Source organism: Elgaria multicarinata, chromosome 2 (genome assembly GCF_023053635.1).
Source record: "Elgaria multicarinata webbii isolate HBS135686 ecotype San Diego chromosome 2, rElgMul1.1.pri, whole genome shotgun sequence".
Taxonomy (NCBI): domain Eukaryota; kingdom Metazoa; phylum Chordata; class Lepidosauria; order Squamata; family Anguidae; genus Elgaria; species Elgaria multicarinata.
The window spans coordinates 165,247,600-165,263,206 of NC_086172.1; the positions used below are offsets into that span (position 1 = coordinate 165,247,600).

Below are 15,607 nucleotides of genomic sequence, written 5' to 3' on the forward strand. Positions count from 1 at the left end.
GCTTTAGGCTTGTGAATCCCAAACAGTTCTCCCCAATGCAACACAGCAAACCACTATTAAAAGATTGCAGATTTTGAGAAGCAGTTTGTGGTATGGCCTAGCAGCCCTGTATTGGAAGCATGGAGCTTTATTTCAGCCTGAGCCCTCAATCCAGAATCTCTTTTAAATGCCTGAAGTCAACTAGTATATGTAGAAAGGAAAGTCTCCTTTGCACGTGCAAAGTGTTCTACCCCTCCACCACCACTGAGTAGCTACAATCTACACTTGCACATCTAGGATTACAAGGGAGGGTTTTCCTCAAATCTTCCCCGTGCTGAAAGAAATGTAAGCCTCCTAGGAATCATAAAAAGATTCCCTGACATCTATCCAAGTTTTGTTCTCTCCTTTCCTGTTCTCTTCTTCCCACTCCCGGTTTTTAGGTGAAGCCTAATACTCCTGTATTGACATGCTCTGTACCTGGCTATGATGCCAGTGGACACGTTGAAGACCTTGCTGCAGAGCAAAACACACAGATGACCTCCATTGCTATCGGTAAGACCACCAGCCATTTTTGCCACTCCAAAGGCTGTGGAAGGCAACTTCAAATTTCTAACATTAAATTGTAACGTTGTGCTTGTAGGTTCCGCTGAAGGATTTAACCAAGCAGATAAGGCAATCAATACAGCTGTGAAGTCGGGCAGGTAGGGTCTGCTCTGTTTGCATGACTTTGGCATTATGAATGAATGAATTCCTTTATTTGCATCAGCCACAGGCCTTAGCATTTGAAATGAGATGTACAGAAGAATAAAAGCAAGATTGTGCTTGACCAAAATTACAGTAGTTGCATTCTAAAAAATTACATTTTCCAAAATTAATACAATTCTTTACACATAAAATAAGAATCAGTAAATAAAACAAATAAACTTCTGTTCAGTCAAAGGAACTGTGAGAAATTAAGACTCTGATAAAATGGTACCGTATTTCTTCGATTGTAAGACGCACACTAATTTCAGTACCACCAACAGAAAAAAAAAACCCTAAGACACACCCGCGATGCTAAGGCGCACCCCATTTTTAGAGATGTTTATATGGGGGGGGAAGTGCGTCTTAGAATCGGTAGATCTTATTTTGATAGCACCTGCTAAAATTTTGCAGTTTTTGCTGCCACCTGCTTATTTTGGTCTGCAAGAAGGAAAGACGCAAAAGCAATAACTGACCGCCCTGGACTAGATAACAGTAGTGGACTGATCACCTCTTTCCTCAAGTCTCTGTAAAAAGTACAAAATAATAATACATGAGCATTATATCATACATATTCCAAGCCTCATTATCTTTGGGGTTTTTAACCTTTATTCTAGGTGGGTCATGCTCAAGAATGTCCACTTGGCACCTGGATGGCTGATGCAACTGGAAAAGAAGCTACATTCTCTTCAGCCTCATGCATGCTTTAGACTCTTTCTTACAATGGAGATAAATCCAAAGGTAAGCAACGCAGAAGCAAAACCAAACTGTTACCTGAACCTTAGCAGGCCATTCCTTTTGCAAGTCTTATTTCTGGAAGAGGCATGTGTCTTAAAATTGATACGGATTGAGCTCTTTTCCTGTGAGTTCTCTTTCCTGCCATTTTTAATCTCTTCAGCTTCTCTCCACTAAAGCCAACTAATGCAATAATTAGATGATGATAATAACAATTTTAACAAAGCCTTTAATGGTTAAATTCACTAAGATGGCACATTGTTTTAATTGTTTTTACTGCTTTTAAATTATATATTGTTTTAACTTGGTTCTTGGTGAAATTTGTTTTTAGCTGTGCATATTTATTGTTTTATACTGTGTGCTTTTATCTGTATGCCGCCCTGGGATCTTAATGATATAGGGCGGGATACAAAGGTTTTAAATAAATAATTTGAACTTTGTTCAAAGATCTTCACATAATCTTAATAATCAGTAAACAAGAATGCTGAATGCAAAATATCCCCGGGTTCTTACCCTCCGTTTTCTCTTGTTGGCAGTTGAATACCACTTTTGAGATTTGCCAGTCCAGCTTTATTTTTAACATTTTTATTGAAAACAAGAACATTCTTAACACTAACATGATAAACATGATCTGCCAGTGTATAAACAGGGGTATTTATTCTGTTTTCAGGTGCCAGTGAACTTGCTACGTGCTGGCCGAATTTTTGTGTTCGAACCACCACCTGGCGTAAAAGCCAACATGCTGAGAACCTTCAGCAGCATTCCTGTGTCTAGGATGTGCAAGGTAAGCTCTTGGCTGTTGAACGGACTCTGTAATTATCCAAACCTGCAGCACCACATAGGGTGTTCTGCAGAAGTTCTAGGACTGGGATCAGAATGTTCCTTTCATAGTAAGGAAAAGTCAAGGAGCTTCTTACGAACAGAAAAAAGATATAGGGTTGGGCACGATACTGCATCGCAAACAGCTATTGTTCTCTGGAATAGTTTGTGCTCTCATTTGCACCAACGCAAAAGAATAATTCTTGGTGGTGTTTGTTTTCCTTTCTCCTCCCCAGTCACCAAACGAGCGGGCTCGTCTCTATTTCCTCCTCGCGTGGTTCCATGCTATCATTCAAGAGCGTCTGCGCTATGCTCCCCTTGGCTGGTCAAAAAAATATGAGTTTGGTGAATCTGATCTAAGATCTGCATGTGATACAGTGGATACATGGCTGGATGACACAGCAAAGGCAAGTGAAATTGCGGGGTGTTCCATTTTACCCCTCTGTTTAAAGAAGGAAGGTGCTTGGATTTATTTACATGAAGGACAACTTAAGTAACTCAGGGATTAGCCAAATCTCATGAATAAAATTCATTTTGTATCCCCTTTTCCCCCTAAGGACATTAAGACAGCATGCATCATCCCCTCCCCACCTCCATTTTATTCTCATAACAGCCCTGTGAGGTAGGCAGTGACTGGCCCAAGTTCAGCCAGTGGCTAAGTATAGATTTGAGCCTGGGTTTCCCCAATCCCGATCTGATATTCTAACCACCATAATATCACTCTGGTTCTTGATTTGTAGTAATGTTGTCCTCATAGACTTTATCACTCTGGTTCTTGATTTGTAGCAATGTTGTGCTTGTAAACTTTACTCTCTATAAACTATTCCTCTTACAACAAAGTGGTCTGTATCTCTAGGGTCGTCAGAATATCTCACCTGACAAGATCCCGTGGTCTGCTCTGAAGACCCTGATGGCTCAGTCAATTTACGGAGGCCGCATTGATAATGAATTTGACCAGCGCTTACTGAACACTTTCCTGGAGCGCCTCTTCACCACTCTCAGCTTTGACAGCGAATTCAAATTGGCTTGCAAAGTTGATGGGCATAAAGATATTCAGATGCCAGATGGAATCAGGTACTTGAATTTTACCTTTACAAGTAAGCAAGCATGAGCTGAGCTGGCTCATCTCGCGAACTCCTTGATGTTCTGGACAACTTGGTAATTATTTGACATTGTGACTTGACAGGCGTGAAGAATTTGTCCAGTGGGTTGAGCTTCTGCCAGATACACAAACCCCATCCTGGCTTGGGTTGCCAAACAATGCTGAGAAGGTTCTTCTCACCACACAGGGTAAAAAAATCTTGCTTCACTCTGCATTTTTCATAACCTTAAAAACATAAAAGAATTGGATATCAACAAATAGAACTATTGGAACAAGAGACAGCCGGTGGCACTTAAAAAAATGTTACAGCTCATTGTGGCATGAATTTCATGACCCACATTAATCAGATATGCATGATGATTTGGAAGATATATACTGCGGGTATGTGGGCATTTAGGGTTGATGGGTGGGATAAAAGCCAAGATTTCACTCTTTCAACCTTAGTTATTTATTTATTACATTTCTATACCACCCAATAGCCGGAGGTCTCTGGGCGGTTCACAAAAATTAATTAACCTTAACAACTTCAGCTGATTACACTGTGTAAGTCATATATGTGGGCAAATGTTAGTAAACCTACAATCAGTAGAGGATCAAGTTCTTAAAACTTTTGTATGGTTTTCAAGGTTCAGGTTTGGATTAAGAGATGTATTGAATCATGCAATAATTAAAATAAGCCATTTGCATCTAAGAAATATTGTAATTTTTAGCCATTTTTTGAAAAATGCTAAGCATTTCACTTTGAAGACAAAATCAAAAGTTATATCATATATCTTGTTATTCTAGGTATCGATATGATCAGTAAAATGCTGAAAATGCAGATGTTAGAAGATGAGGATGATTTAGCCTATGCAGAGACTGAGAAGAAGGCACGAACGGATTCTACCTCGGATGGCCGCCCAGCCTGGATGCGAACACTGCACACTACGGCTTCCAACTGGCTCCATCTCATCCCACAGACTCTGAATCATTTGAAACGAACGGTGGAAAACATTAAGGTGAGAAATGCAGCCCAATAAGGTAATTTTAGGGCAAGAAGTAATGAAGAAAAGTCTTTCCAGGCCACATCAATATCTTCTCAGCAGATGATTAAAAAGTTTTCTTGACTTCAGAAATTGAATTAATATGGCTCGGGTCCAGGTTATTTGAAAGACCGTATTCTCCCTTATGAGACTGCCCGTGCTTTAAAATCTTCTGGAGAAGCCCTTCTTTCAGGCCCACCATCTTCACAGGCACACTTGGTGGGAACATGGGAGAGGGCCTTCTCGGTGGCTGCTCCAGTGTTCTGGAACTCTCTTCCCAGGGAAGCTGGACTTGGCTCCCTCCTTGATGGGCTTTCGGAAGCAGGCTAAAACTTTTTTGTTCCAGCAGGCCTTTGGAGAATAATTTGGCCCTCCATCTATGTTAATAACTTATAATTTTGTTGTGTATTTTAAACGTTTATAGTTTTGTTTCCCCCCCACCCCATGTATGTTTTAAACTTTGTAAGGCCGCCTTGAGGCCCAGCATTGGGCAAAAGGCAGAATATTATTATTATTATTATTATTATTATTATTATTATTATTATTATTATTATTGATGATGATGATGCAAAACTAAAACATTGCTTTTGCTTTTGAAACCTAGGATCCGCTGTTCCGGTTCTTTGAGAGAGAAGTGAAGATGGGGGCCAAGCTCCTTCAGGATGTTCGTCAAGACCTTGCAGATGTAGTCCAAGTGTGTGAAGGGAAGAAGAAGCAGACGAATTATCTGCGGACGCTTATTAATGAACTAGTGAAAGGTAGGCAATTCCAAACTACTATTTTGAAATATGCAGTGAGCTTCCCGAGTGTAGTGATGGATAAGCTGCTGCTAGTTGCAGAAAATGAGGGTCTAAGGAGCCTAGCTTCTTAATTGTAGCATTTGGGGTGTGGGTGTTAAACGAAGTACCTGCGTTAAACTAGATCTTCTGCCAAAAGATAAACACAACTAAGCACTCGATCAGGTTTCAATTGCAGAATCCAAAGATGCTGCAATTGGTGATGCTTTATTTTGGCATCTCCATTTTATATATTGTTGGTTATTTGGTATCTCCACTTTACATATTTTTGAAAGCTTCAGTGACTCGGTTTGCACAATGGCCGGCACCCACCATGGCTTAAATAAGTGTGTTGCTATGGGTAACAAGCAACCCAGAAGCCATGGGCTGCAGTAGTAGGATTATGAGGTGGCTTGTTAACCATGGCAACAAGCCACCCTGCCTGGATTCACATGTCACGATAAGCCATGGCAACTGTCCACCAGTGGCAGCCAGCATGCACCGCAACCCACCATGGCTCTGGTACTCACTGTAGCTTAAATGATGGGTACTGGTTGGTGATCATGCGAACCGGGTCATTGAAAATGTTCAAAAATATATAAAATACCAAATTAAAGCATCAGCAAATCAGCCCATTATAAACTTGGATGTTTGACAATTAACTTAAGTGCCATGATAAAGACATCTAATTGCCCTATAAACCCCTTGGTTTCTAAATGCTTGTGTTTTTAACTAAGGTTTAGATATAGGGCACATTTCAGTGAAGGCAAAGCCCATCGTGTTGAAATAGTGTAGATCCTTGCTTGCAAAAAGTCAGGACCTCTTCATCAATCCTTTTTCTCCTAGGCATCCTGCCTCACAGCTGGTCTCACTACACAGTGCCTGCTGGTATGACTGTCATACAGTGGGTGTCAGACTTCAGTGAACGCATTAAACAGCTGCAGAATATCTCCCAGGCAGCTGCTTCAGGTGGAGCAAAAGAACTAAAGGTAAGGCAACAGTGTTTTTTCCCCCCTGTTAAATTCAGTATCTTTAACATGAGAATACTTTTCAGTTTCTCTGTAGCTTTGATCTGAAGTATGAATAATTCATTAGGGGTGGCAAAATACATTCCTTGAAGAAGGAGAGGATAAATAAATACATAAAATCAGTCACTAGCTGAGGAACGTTGAAAACCTGCTTCTCTAAAGATTGGAGGGGTGTGGGGGCATCTCCCCTGATAGTCTACCATATTTTTGAAGCACTGATTTTATAAATCGGTGTACAATCGTCACCTTAAGGATCATGCTTCACAATAACCTCTGTGAAATATGTATACTAGTCTTTTGACTATAAGCATTCTCCCGGGGAAGTATTCTTTTTAGCAGCGTGAATTTCATTATTCCATTCAAGCAACTTTGTTTAGAAGTTTTTAAACCCACAGAATTTTGTGGGGGTGGTAAATCTTCTCGAGATCATTTCAGCCAATCACAGCCCATGTCAGAGGCCTTTGCTTGCCAGTAGGTAAACTTCCAAGCAAGGGTGAGCTGCAGGGTGCAGGTCACGGAGATGGGAAGGGGCCGGGCAGGGCCTAAGATGCCATGTTGGAAGGGGGACACCAGAAAAATATTTAAAGAGTGATTGAAAGGAATGAGAACAAGAGGGGAATGCAAATTGGAAGAGGGAATGGATGGAGAAGAGAGGCAAGACAAATGTTTTTATATTGATTTGAAATGATCCACCAGCTCTTTGGTTGCAGGCACCTGAAACTTAAGTAATATATGAAGCTGTTTCAGAGTAACTCAATTGCACGTTTGCTCAACAGAACATTCACGTCTGCTTGGGAGGCCTGTTTGTACCTGAGGCCTACATCACTGCTACGAGGCAATATGTGGCTCAAGCCAACAGCTGGTCCCTTGAAGAACTCTGCCTAGAAGTCAATGTCACAACAACTCAGAACGCGGTGCTGGATGCCTGCAGTTTTGGAGTAACAGGTCAGTTGGGGCTACAGTTTAAGGATAAATACAAAGGAAATACTCTTAATGCTGGAAGTTCCACCTCCTTGGTGGGGCAAAGATATCACTGAATGTACACTTGCAAAGTAATTTGGCATAAAATAGTGATCTTTGACGTTTTATGTGCTGCATGTTTGTAGTGGGCTGGCTCAGGATACAGTCCTGAGGCTTATTGGACAATGAAGGGGGCACAGGCACAGCGTTGGGTCCCCTGTAATTGGCCGCCCACCTGGCTTATGCTAGTGGCTGGTTTCAAGGAGAGGTGGAAGGAGAAAATCACCAAACTCCCAAGTGATTCCATAAGCAAAACCTCTTACTTACTCAAGCTGTTATTAGAGTGCTCTATTGCATATCTGAAGGGGAGGAATTATCTGCAGTAAAGAAATAAACGAGCACTACATAAACGCATTTCAACATTTTATTCTTTCTGGGCTAAAATTCTCAGTCAGTATGCTGTTAGTGTGTCAGACTAGGGCGACCCAGGTTCAAATCCTGCCTCAGCCATGCAGTTCCCTGAGTGTCCTGGGACCAGTCACTGTCTCTTAGGTTAACCCTCCTCTCAGTTCTTTGTGAAGATGAACTGTGAGGTGCGGAAGGCATGTGTGCTGCCTTGAGCTCAATAAAAATATACTAAGCTCTTAAATGTTAAATGCACTCCCTTCAGTCAATAAATTGGCACCCCTGAGAATGAGGCAACATGAAGCCAAGTTGAAAATGCTTGCTAGAAGGTCATTTCCCCGTGGAACAAAAGATTAGGCCAATATCCAGGAGTTTGCTCATGTGACTGTACCGAGCTGCTATGCTTGTGTGACATGTAGACATGAGGTGACCACATATGTTCCTTAGCAGCCTTTAATCTGTAATAGAGATCTTGGGGTCGTGGTGGACAGCTCGATGAAAATGTCCACCCAGGGTGCGGCCACTGTAAAGAAGGCAAACTCCATGTTAGGCATTATAAGAAAAGGAATTGAGAATAAAATGGCCAGTATCATACTGCCCTTATACAAATCTATGGTGTGACCACACTTAGAATACTGTGTACGGTTCTGGTCACCACACCTAAAAAAGGATATCATAGAGCTGGAAAACGTTCAGAAAAGGGCAACTAAAATGATTAAGGGGCTGGAGCATCTCCCCTGTGAGGGAAGGTTACAAGAGCTGTGATTGTTTAGCTTGGAAAAATGGAGGCTACGGGCAGACCTGATAGAAGTGTACAAAATTCTGCATGGTGTGGAGAATGTGGATAGGGAGACATTTTCTCCCTCTCTCAAAATACTAGAACCCGGGGTCATCCCATGAAGCTGATTGGTGGGAGATCCAGGACAAATAAAAGGAAGGACTTCTTCACATAGCGCATAGTTAAATTATGGAACTCACTAAGACAAGATGTAGTGATGGCCACCAATTTGGATGGCTTTAAAAGGGGTTTGGATAAATTTCTGGAGGTGAAGGCTATCAATATCTACTAGCCCTGATGGTTGTGTGCTACCTCCAGTATTCGAGGCAGCAAGCCTAGGTGCACCAGTTGCTGGGGAACATGGTTGGGAGGGTGCTGTTGCACCATGTCCTGCCTTGTTGGTCCCTGGTCGACAGCTGGTTGGCCACTGTGTGAACAGAGTGCTGGACTAGATGGATCCTTGGCCTGATCCAGCACGGCACTTCTTATAACTGATGGTTGACTTCATTATTGAATTCTCAAGAGCTTTCTTTCTCCTTAACTCAATAGGCCTGAAGCTTCAAGGAGCCACGTGCAACAACAACAAGCTGTCGCTTTCCAATGCTATCTCCACAGTATTGCCCATAACTCAGCTTCGCTGGATCAAGCAGACAAATGCTGATAAAAAGTCTAACGTGGTAAGTAAGGCAGCCTGTTGGGTCGTCTCAGGCTTTCCAGCCATACACGCCGCTCGTGCTGTCCTTGTGGTGCATCTCCTCCCCTTAACCATGTTCTGAACCTGTTTGTTTCACAGGTAACGCTGCCGGTTTATCTCAACTTCACCCGTGCCGATCTCATCTTCACAGTTGACTTTGAAATTGCTACCAAGGAAGATCCTCGTAGCTTCTATGAGCGTGGTGTGGCTGTCCTGTGTACTGAGTAAAAAGTAACCTTTAACCTGTAGTAGCATTCAGATATTTTTGTACCTGTAATCCAGTTCTGGAAGGATGTTTTAACACTGCAAGGTGTAGTTAAGTTGTCAGATGGTTGTGTGGAGATGACTATAGGACTGATGTATTTGGAAGGTGACTTAGCTGTTGGCTTTTGGAAGGATTTGTTGGTTTTAGATGGTTATGGGTCAGTGTACTAATGTTGGTTTAATTCTTAAATAAAACTTTACCGCATGATCCCACATTTCGTGCTTTCTTTCAGAGCATTACACACTAGACAAAATAAAGAAACGGGGGTTGAGCACCTGCCTAATGTTGACGAAGAGGCACTTAAAATATGGATTCAGATGCTCTAGAGTTCAACAATAAAGTGCGCTGTAGCACCACAATGACTAATAAATGTATTTAAAGCCTCTTAAATACAATTAACTACTCTGTGGATTTCACTTAAAACCAGCAGGAGATTCAGTGGGAACTAGTGTAGTATAATACTGGGGTTGCTGGGGAACATGGGTGGGAGGGTGCTGTTGCACCATGTCCTGCTTGTTCATCCCTGGCCAATGGCTGGTTGACCACTGTGTGAACAGAGTGCTGGACTAGATGGACCCTTGGTCTGATCCAACATGGCACCTCTTGTGTTCTTATCTTCTAATAGGGTATCAGACCAAAACCAGGGAGACTCCGCTTCAACTCCTGCTTGAGATGCTCACTGGTTGGACCACTTATTTCCTCTCAGTCTACCTACCTCACAGGGCTGCGTGAGGTTAAGTAGGTCACTAGGGAATTTGCAGCCAAGTACCCCTGATATGCTGTGGATGCACAGCTCTATCTCCAGGTGACACCTGAATCAGGTGAAGTGGTTCAAGTGCCTAGATTCCTGGATCAGTGCCTACATTCATTAATGGGCTGGATGAGGTCCAATAAACTGAAGCTGAATCCTAGCAACTAGGAAGCCCTGTGGGTGAGTGGTTCCTGGCTCCGGGAGAGAGGCTCATTGCCTATTGTGGATGGGGTTGCACTCCCTTTGAAATATCAGGTTTGTAGCCTGGGAGGGACTCCCTACATCCATCAGTCACTGGAGGCCTAAGTGGCTGTGGCTGTGGCTGCTCAGAATGTCTTTTACCAGCTTTGGCTGGTTCGCCAGATACAGCCTTTTCTGGACGATAGCTTGGCCACAGTGCTAGTAACCTCAAGAATGGATGAGTGCAATGCATTACAAAAGCTGGAGCTAGTGCAGTGGCTTGGCTGTTGTCGGGGGCAGCCTTTTTTCAGCATGCAGCTCCTTTGCTGAGGGAACTGTACTGGTTGCCTGTTTGCTACTGGGCCAAGTTTAAGGTTTTGGTACTAATGTAACAAATCCCTAAATAACTTGGGAACAGGATACCTGAGAGCGCTTTCACCCTTATCAACCTGCCCAGTCACTGATTTCATCAAAGGGCATGCTCCTAGTGATTCTGAATGGACCTATGGCCCGAATGGAGTCCACTGGGAGAAGAGCCTTCAGTGTGGTGGCCGCCTTTCTATCCAACTCCCTCTGGAGGTCAGGCAGGTGCCAACACATGCTGTTTCCAGCACCTCCTGAAAACTACTTTATTTCAGGAAGCCAACAGTTTTTATCAGTATTGTGTTTTAAAAAATTAATACGGAGTTTAATTCTTCTATCTTTTATTGTTCACCACTCCAGAATCTGTCTAGATGTTAAGTGGTATATAGCTGTTGTTAATAAATCCCAATGAGAGACAGACTGCAACACTTAGCTAATGCAGAGTGAGGAAGGAAGTAACAGTAGGCCTGCACCTTCTGAAAAATAATAGGAAGAGATGATCACTTGACACACAAGTGAAATGATAAAAGGAAGCTGCGTTATACCGAGTCAAAGGAAGCTGCCTTATACCGAGTCAAACCATTAGTGCATTCAGGACTTTGCACAATATTGTCAACTCTGACTGCCAGGGTTTCCGACTGGATTCCTTCCTAGCCCTAGTTAGGACTGAACCTGGGACCTTCTGCATGTAGGCCAGGTGCTCAACCAAGGTAGCAGCGGTTGAAGGGGGGAAGAGGGGTTGAAGCAAATAATTTTGCACACTTAATGGTCTTCACCATCTCATTTATTTTACCTACAGTGATACGCGGGTGGCTCTTCCCAATGGAAATATCCACCAGCAGAGGGCACCAGTTCACCCCTAGACATGCCCATATTACATTCATACTAAATTAATCCATTAATGGGTTTAAGTCACCCGCAATCTCTTCCTTGGATTTTCTCCAGCGCACTCTAGGATAGGCCGACCTTGCTTCCCATTGACGTTGGGATCCCCACACAGACAATCGTCGCACTGCATCGAGATGGGCTGTAGCAGAGAATCTGAGGAGGCATGTTCATCAAGTCCACTGAGTTTCGAAAGAACTGGTCCTACAACCCAGTAAGGTTCTCTGGCCAGCTGCAATATTTCAGCTGTTTCATGCAGTTCCAGTTCATCCTCCTGAGTTACAGTTAGGGAGACTGCTGTGGGCAGCGAGGCAGAGAGGGTCTCCTGGCCTTCTGAAGCAAAACTGTCTTCTGTAGTCCAAGCCTCAGCGAGGGGATGCCTCAAAAGGATCTCCCTACTGTGACTTAAGTCAAGGGAGCCCACACTACAATCAGAGTTGTTTGAGATGTCTTCATAGTCACCATCGTACGGATCCAAGAACTAAAACAACAACAGACACAGTTAACACTTTTCACTTACAGCAAGGGAGGTTGAACTTCCTCATCCTATGAGCAGGGTATTTTATATCACCCAGTTTCCATTGGTACGATTGCTGGCATGGCCTGACGCAGATAATTATTCTCAGTGGATTAGATCACCAGGTGAAAGAGAGCAGCTTTGCTCCCAGCTCAAATCGTGCCTCTCACCTGTCGGTGTACCCCTCTCTTTTTCCCATATGAAGGCGACTTATAACATTTTTAAAAACAATGCAACATAAAAACAAAACATCAATATCAAACAAACAAAAACACAATCTGAGCAGACTAAAAAATAATAGAATCAATTAATCAGTGTCCAATGGCTGGGAATTTTGAAGTTGCAGTCCCACCTGTCTGGAGGACACTAAGTTTCTTCAGATACGTGAGTAGTAAAAGACAGAGGAAAGAAATGGTGGTTCAACTGCTTAATGATGGCAAATTGATAACAGATGACAAAGAAAAGGCTGAAGTGCTCAATTCCTACTTCGCCTCAGTCTTCTCCCAAAAGCAGGTCTATGACCGCCCTGGAAAAAGTGAAGCAGAAGTTGAGGGGGCAGGATTACAGTTTGAGACTGATAAACAAATGGTCAAAGAACACCTGAGTTCAAATCTCCAGGGCCCAATGAACTGCATCCTAGAGTAATGAAGGAACTAGCGGAAGAACTCTCAGAACCTTTGTCTATTATCTTTGCAAAATCATGGAAGACGGGTGAGGTGCCGGACGACTGGAGGAGGGCTAACGTTGTCCCTGTCTTCAAAAAGGGCAAAAAGGAGGAACCTGGGAACTACAGACCAATCAGTCTGACATCCATCCCTGGGAAAATTCTGGAGCAGACTATAAAGAAGTCAATCTGTAAACACCTTGAAATCAATGCAGTGATTACTAGAAGCCAACATGGATTTGTCAGGAACAAATCTTGGCAGACTAATTTGATCTCACTTTTTGATAGGGTAACCTCCCTTGTGGACTGTGGGAATGCTGTGGACGTCATATATCTTGACTTCAGCAAAGCTTTTGACAAAGTGCCCCATGATATTCTGATTAACAAACTAGCTAAAAGTGGGCTAGATGGAACAACTATTAGGTGGATTCACAGTTGGCTACAGAATCGGACTCAGAGTACTTATCAATAGAACCTTCTCAAACAGGAGAGGCAATGAGTGGGGTACCGCAGGGCTCAGTCCTGGGCCCAGTGCTCTTCAACATTTTTATTAATGATTTGGACGAGGAGGTGCAGGGAACGCTTATCAAATTTGCAGATGACACAAAACTGGGTGGGATAGCTAATACCCTGGAAGACAAACGATCTTCAAAGTGATCTTGATAGACTGGAGTGCTGGGCTGAAAACAACAGGATGAAATTTAATAGGGATAAATGCCAAGTTCTACATTTAGGAAATAGAAACCAAATGCACAGTTACAAGATGAGGGATACTTGGCTCAGCAATACTACAAATGAGAAGGATCTTGGAATTGTTGTAGATCGCAAGCTGAATATGAGCCAACAGTGCAATATGGCTGCAAGAAAGGCAAATGCTATTTTGGGCTGCAATAATAGAAGTATAGCTTCCAAATCACGTGAGGTACTGGTTCCTCTCTATTCGGCCCTGGTTAGGCCTCATCTAGAGTATTGCGTCCAGTTCTGGGCTCCACAATTCAAGAAGGACGCAGACAAGCTGGAGCGTGTTCAGAGGAGGGCAACCAGGATGATCAGGGGTCTGGAAACAAAGCCCTATGAAGAGAGACGGAAAGAACTGGGCATGTTTAGCCTGGAGAAGAGAAGATTGAGGGGAGACATGATAGCACTCTTCAAATACTTAAAAGGTTGTCACACAGAGGAGGGCCAGGATCTCTTCTCGATCCTCCCAGAGTGCAGGACACGGAATAACGGGCTCAAGTTAAAGGAAGCCAGATTCCAGCTGGACATCAGGAAAAACTTCCTGACTGTTAGAGCAGTACGACAATGGAATCAGTTACCTAGGGAGGTTGTGGGCTCTCCCACAGTAGAGGCATTCAAGAGGCAGATGGACAACCATCTGTCAGGGATGCTTTAGGGTGGATTCCTGCATTGAGCAGGGGGTTGGACTCGATGGCCTTGTAGGCCCCTTCCAACTCTGCTATTCTATGATTCTAAGTTGGGGAAAGCTGTGCTACACAAAATTAGAGCTTTTCTACATGAGGCATTTGCTATGCGCTCTTTATTCCCTACTCATGGTTGTTTACCAGTTCTTTAGATGACCCTCTAGTTTCACTCCTGTACAGCACTTTTAATAACTTTTTTTTTTTTAGAGCAGGGAAAACAGGAAATCAATTCTGATTGGCGAAAGAAAACATTATTTTCTCTTGTGTATTTGTGCTACTGTGCTATACCACAGTGCCACCTAGAGGTTATGTAGTGGAAAAGTAGGGAAGAAAACACTCCTTGTGTAATGCTCGGATCTCAATTCTGCTACAAACTGAAAGCAGATGCAGAGGATTTACAGCCTTGTTTACAAAAGCCCTTAAACAACTGATGGGTATATCAAACTGAGAACTGTTACTAAAATTATCAACTTTAGATAATCCTTTTACCCCTCTTTTAAAAGTTTCACCCTGACCTAAATGTATCAGTGGAAGCAGGCGCTTCACTTTGATCTTCATATACTAATAGCAACCTCAGTTTTCCAAGTGCCCATCCTGAGGGAGCCAAATGACATCACCCACGTTCAAGAGGGAGGGGTCAGCATACTGTGGGAAAGCCAAAATCTGCAGACGTACAAAAATATTTAGAGGGGAAAACAGAACTGGTACTCAGGAGATCTGGGTTTTAGCCCCCACTCAGTCATGAAGCTCATTGGGTGAATTTGGGTCACTAACTCTCAGCCTAAACCTACTTCACAGAATTGTGAGGATAAAATAGAGAGGCAGAGGGCTGTGTAAGACACTTTGGATTCCTTCTGAGAAGAAAAAAGGTGGTATGTAAATGCAATATAATACATAAATATAATACATAAAATGCTGACGAACTTGAAGAGATGGGGAAATGAAAACCAAGAGAGAGGGCAAGTAGAATGGGGTATCCTGCAGAAAGTATCTAGACACTCTGTAAAGGAGCATGCCATGCTGCAACAGTGTGTTGCAGGTCCCACTGAAAGACAAACTTGTAATCACCCCTGGAATAAATCAAATTTTAATCGCATTCTGAGTGGTGAGACTTGTAACTCAACTTCTGTTTTAAGAAGAAGTTGCAAACTTACTTACTTGAAGTTGTGTGTGGCTTGTTCTCTCCAAAGATCCTTCAGAAAGCAGGGAACTGGATAGAACCTGTTTTGGGCAAAACACTTTCAGATGTTTCTGTTGTACACTCTTAGAGCCCATGCATGTTAATTGTAAAGAATTCTAAAATCTAAGGGCTTGAACTACTGTAACCTTAGAAGCACCTTCCAAGTATGAAAAGTCATGTATTCATCTACTCCAAGTGTCACAATTTACAATTGGCAGTTCTGAGTTTGGCAGTTCTCAGTTTTGGCTTTCTTTGTCCCTATTTTGCCATGCAGGGAGATTATGGTGATGCCTTTTCAAAAGTTTTATTTGTACAAGGTGCAAGAGTTATTACAAAAAAGAC

At 42.8% G+C, this 15,607-nt stretch overlaps 1 protein-coding gene across 1 annotated transcript in view; it reads left to right on the forward strand.

The window, feature by feature from the left end:
* The window catches only part of DYNC1H1 (dynein cytoplasmic 1 heavy chain 1), a 65,438-nt gene extending 55,922 nt beyond the window's left edge, over positions 1 to 9,516 (forward strand). The window contains exons 66-78 of the mRNA XM_063118066.1: positions 420 to 531; positions 620 to 680; positions 1,338 to 1,461; positions 2,126 to 2,239; positions 2,511 to 2,681; positions 3,131 to 3,348; positions 3,461 to 3,564; positions 4,163 to 4,374; positions 5,003 to 5,156; positions 6,021 to 6,163; positions 6,979 to 7,147; positions 8,895 to 9,022; positions 9,139 to 9,516. Of these exons, the coding sequence (XP_062974136.1) occupies positions 420 to 531; positions 620 to 680; positions 1,338 to 1,461; positions 2,126 to 2,239; positions 2,511 to 2,681; positions 3,131 to 3,348; positions 3,461 to 3,564; positions 4,163 to 4,374; positions 5,003 to 5,156; positions 6,021 to 6,163; positions 6,979 to 7,147; positions 8,895 to 9,022; positions 9,139 to 9,267 (1,839 nt within the window). The 3' untranslated portion in view covers positions 9,268 to 9,516. The remainder of the gene's footprint in view (positions 1 to 419; positions 532 to 619; positions 681 to 1,337; positions 1,462 to 2,125; positions 2,240 to 2,510; positions 2,682 to 3,130; positions 3,349 to 3,460; positions 3,565 to 4,162; positions 4,375 to 5,002; positions 5,157 to 6,020; positions 6,164 to 6,978; positions 7,148 to 8,894; positions 9,023 to 9,138) is intronic.
* The last annotated feature ends 6,091 nt before the right edge of the window (positions 9,517 to 15,607 follow it).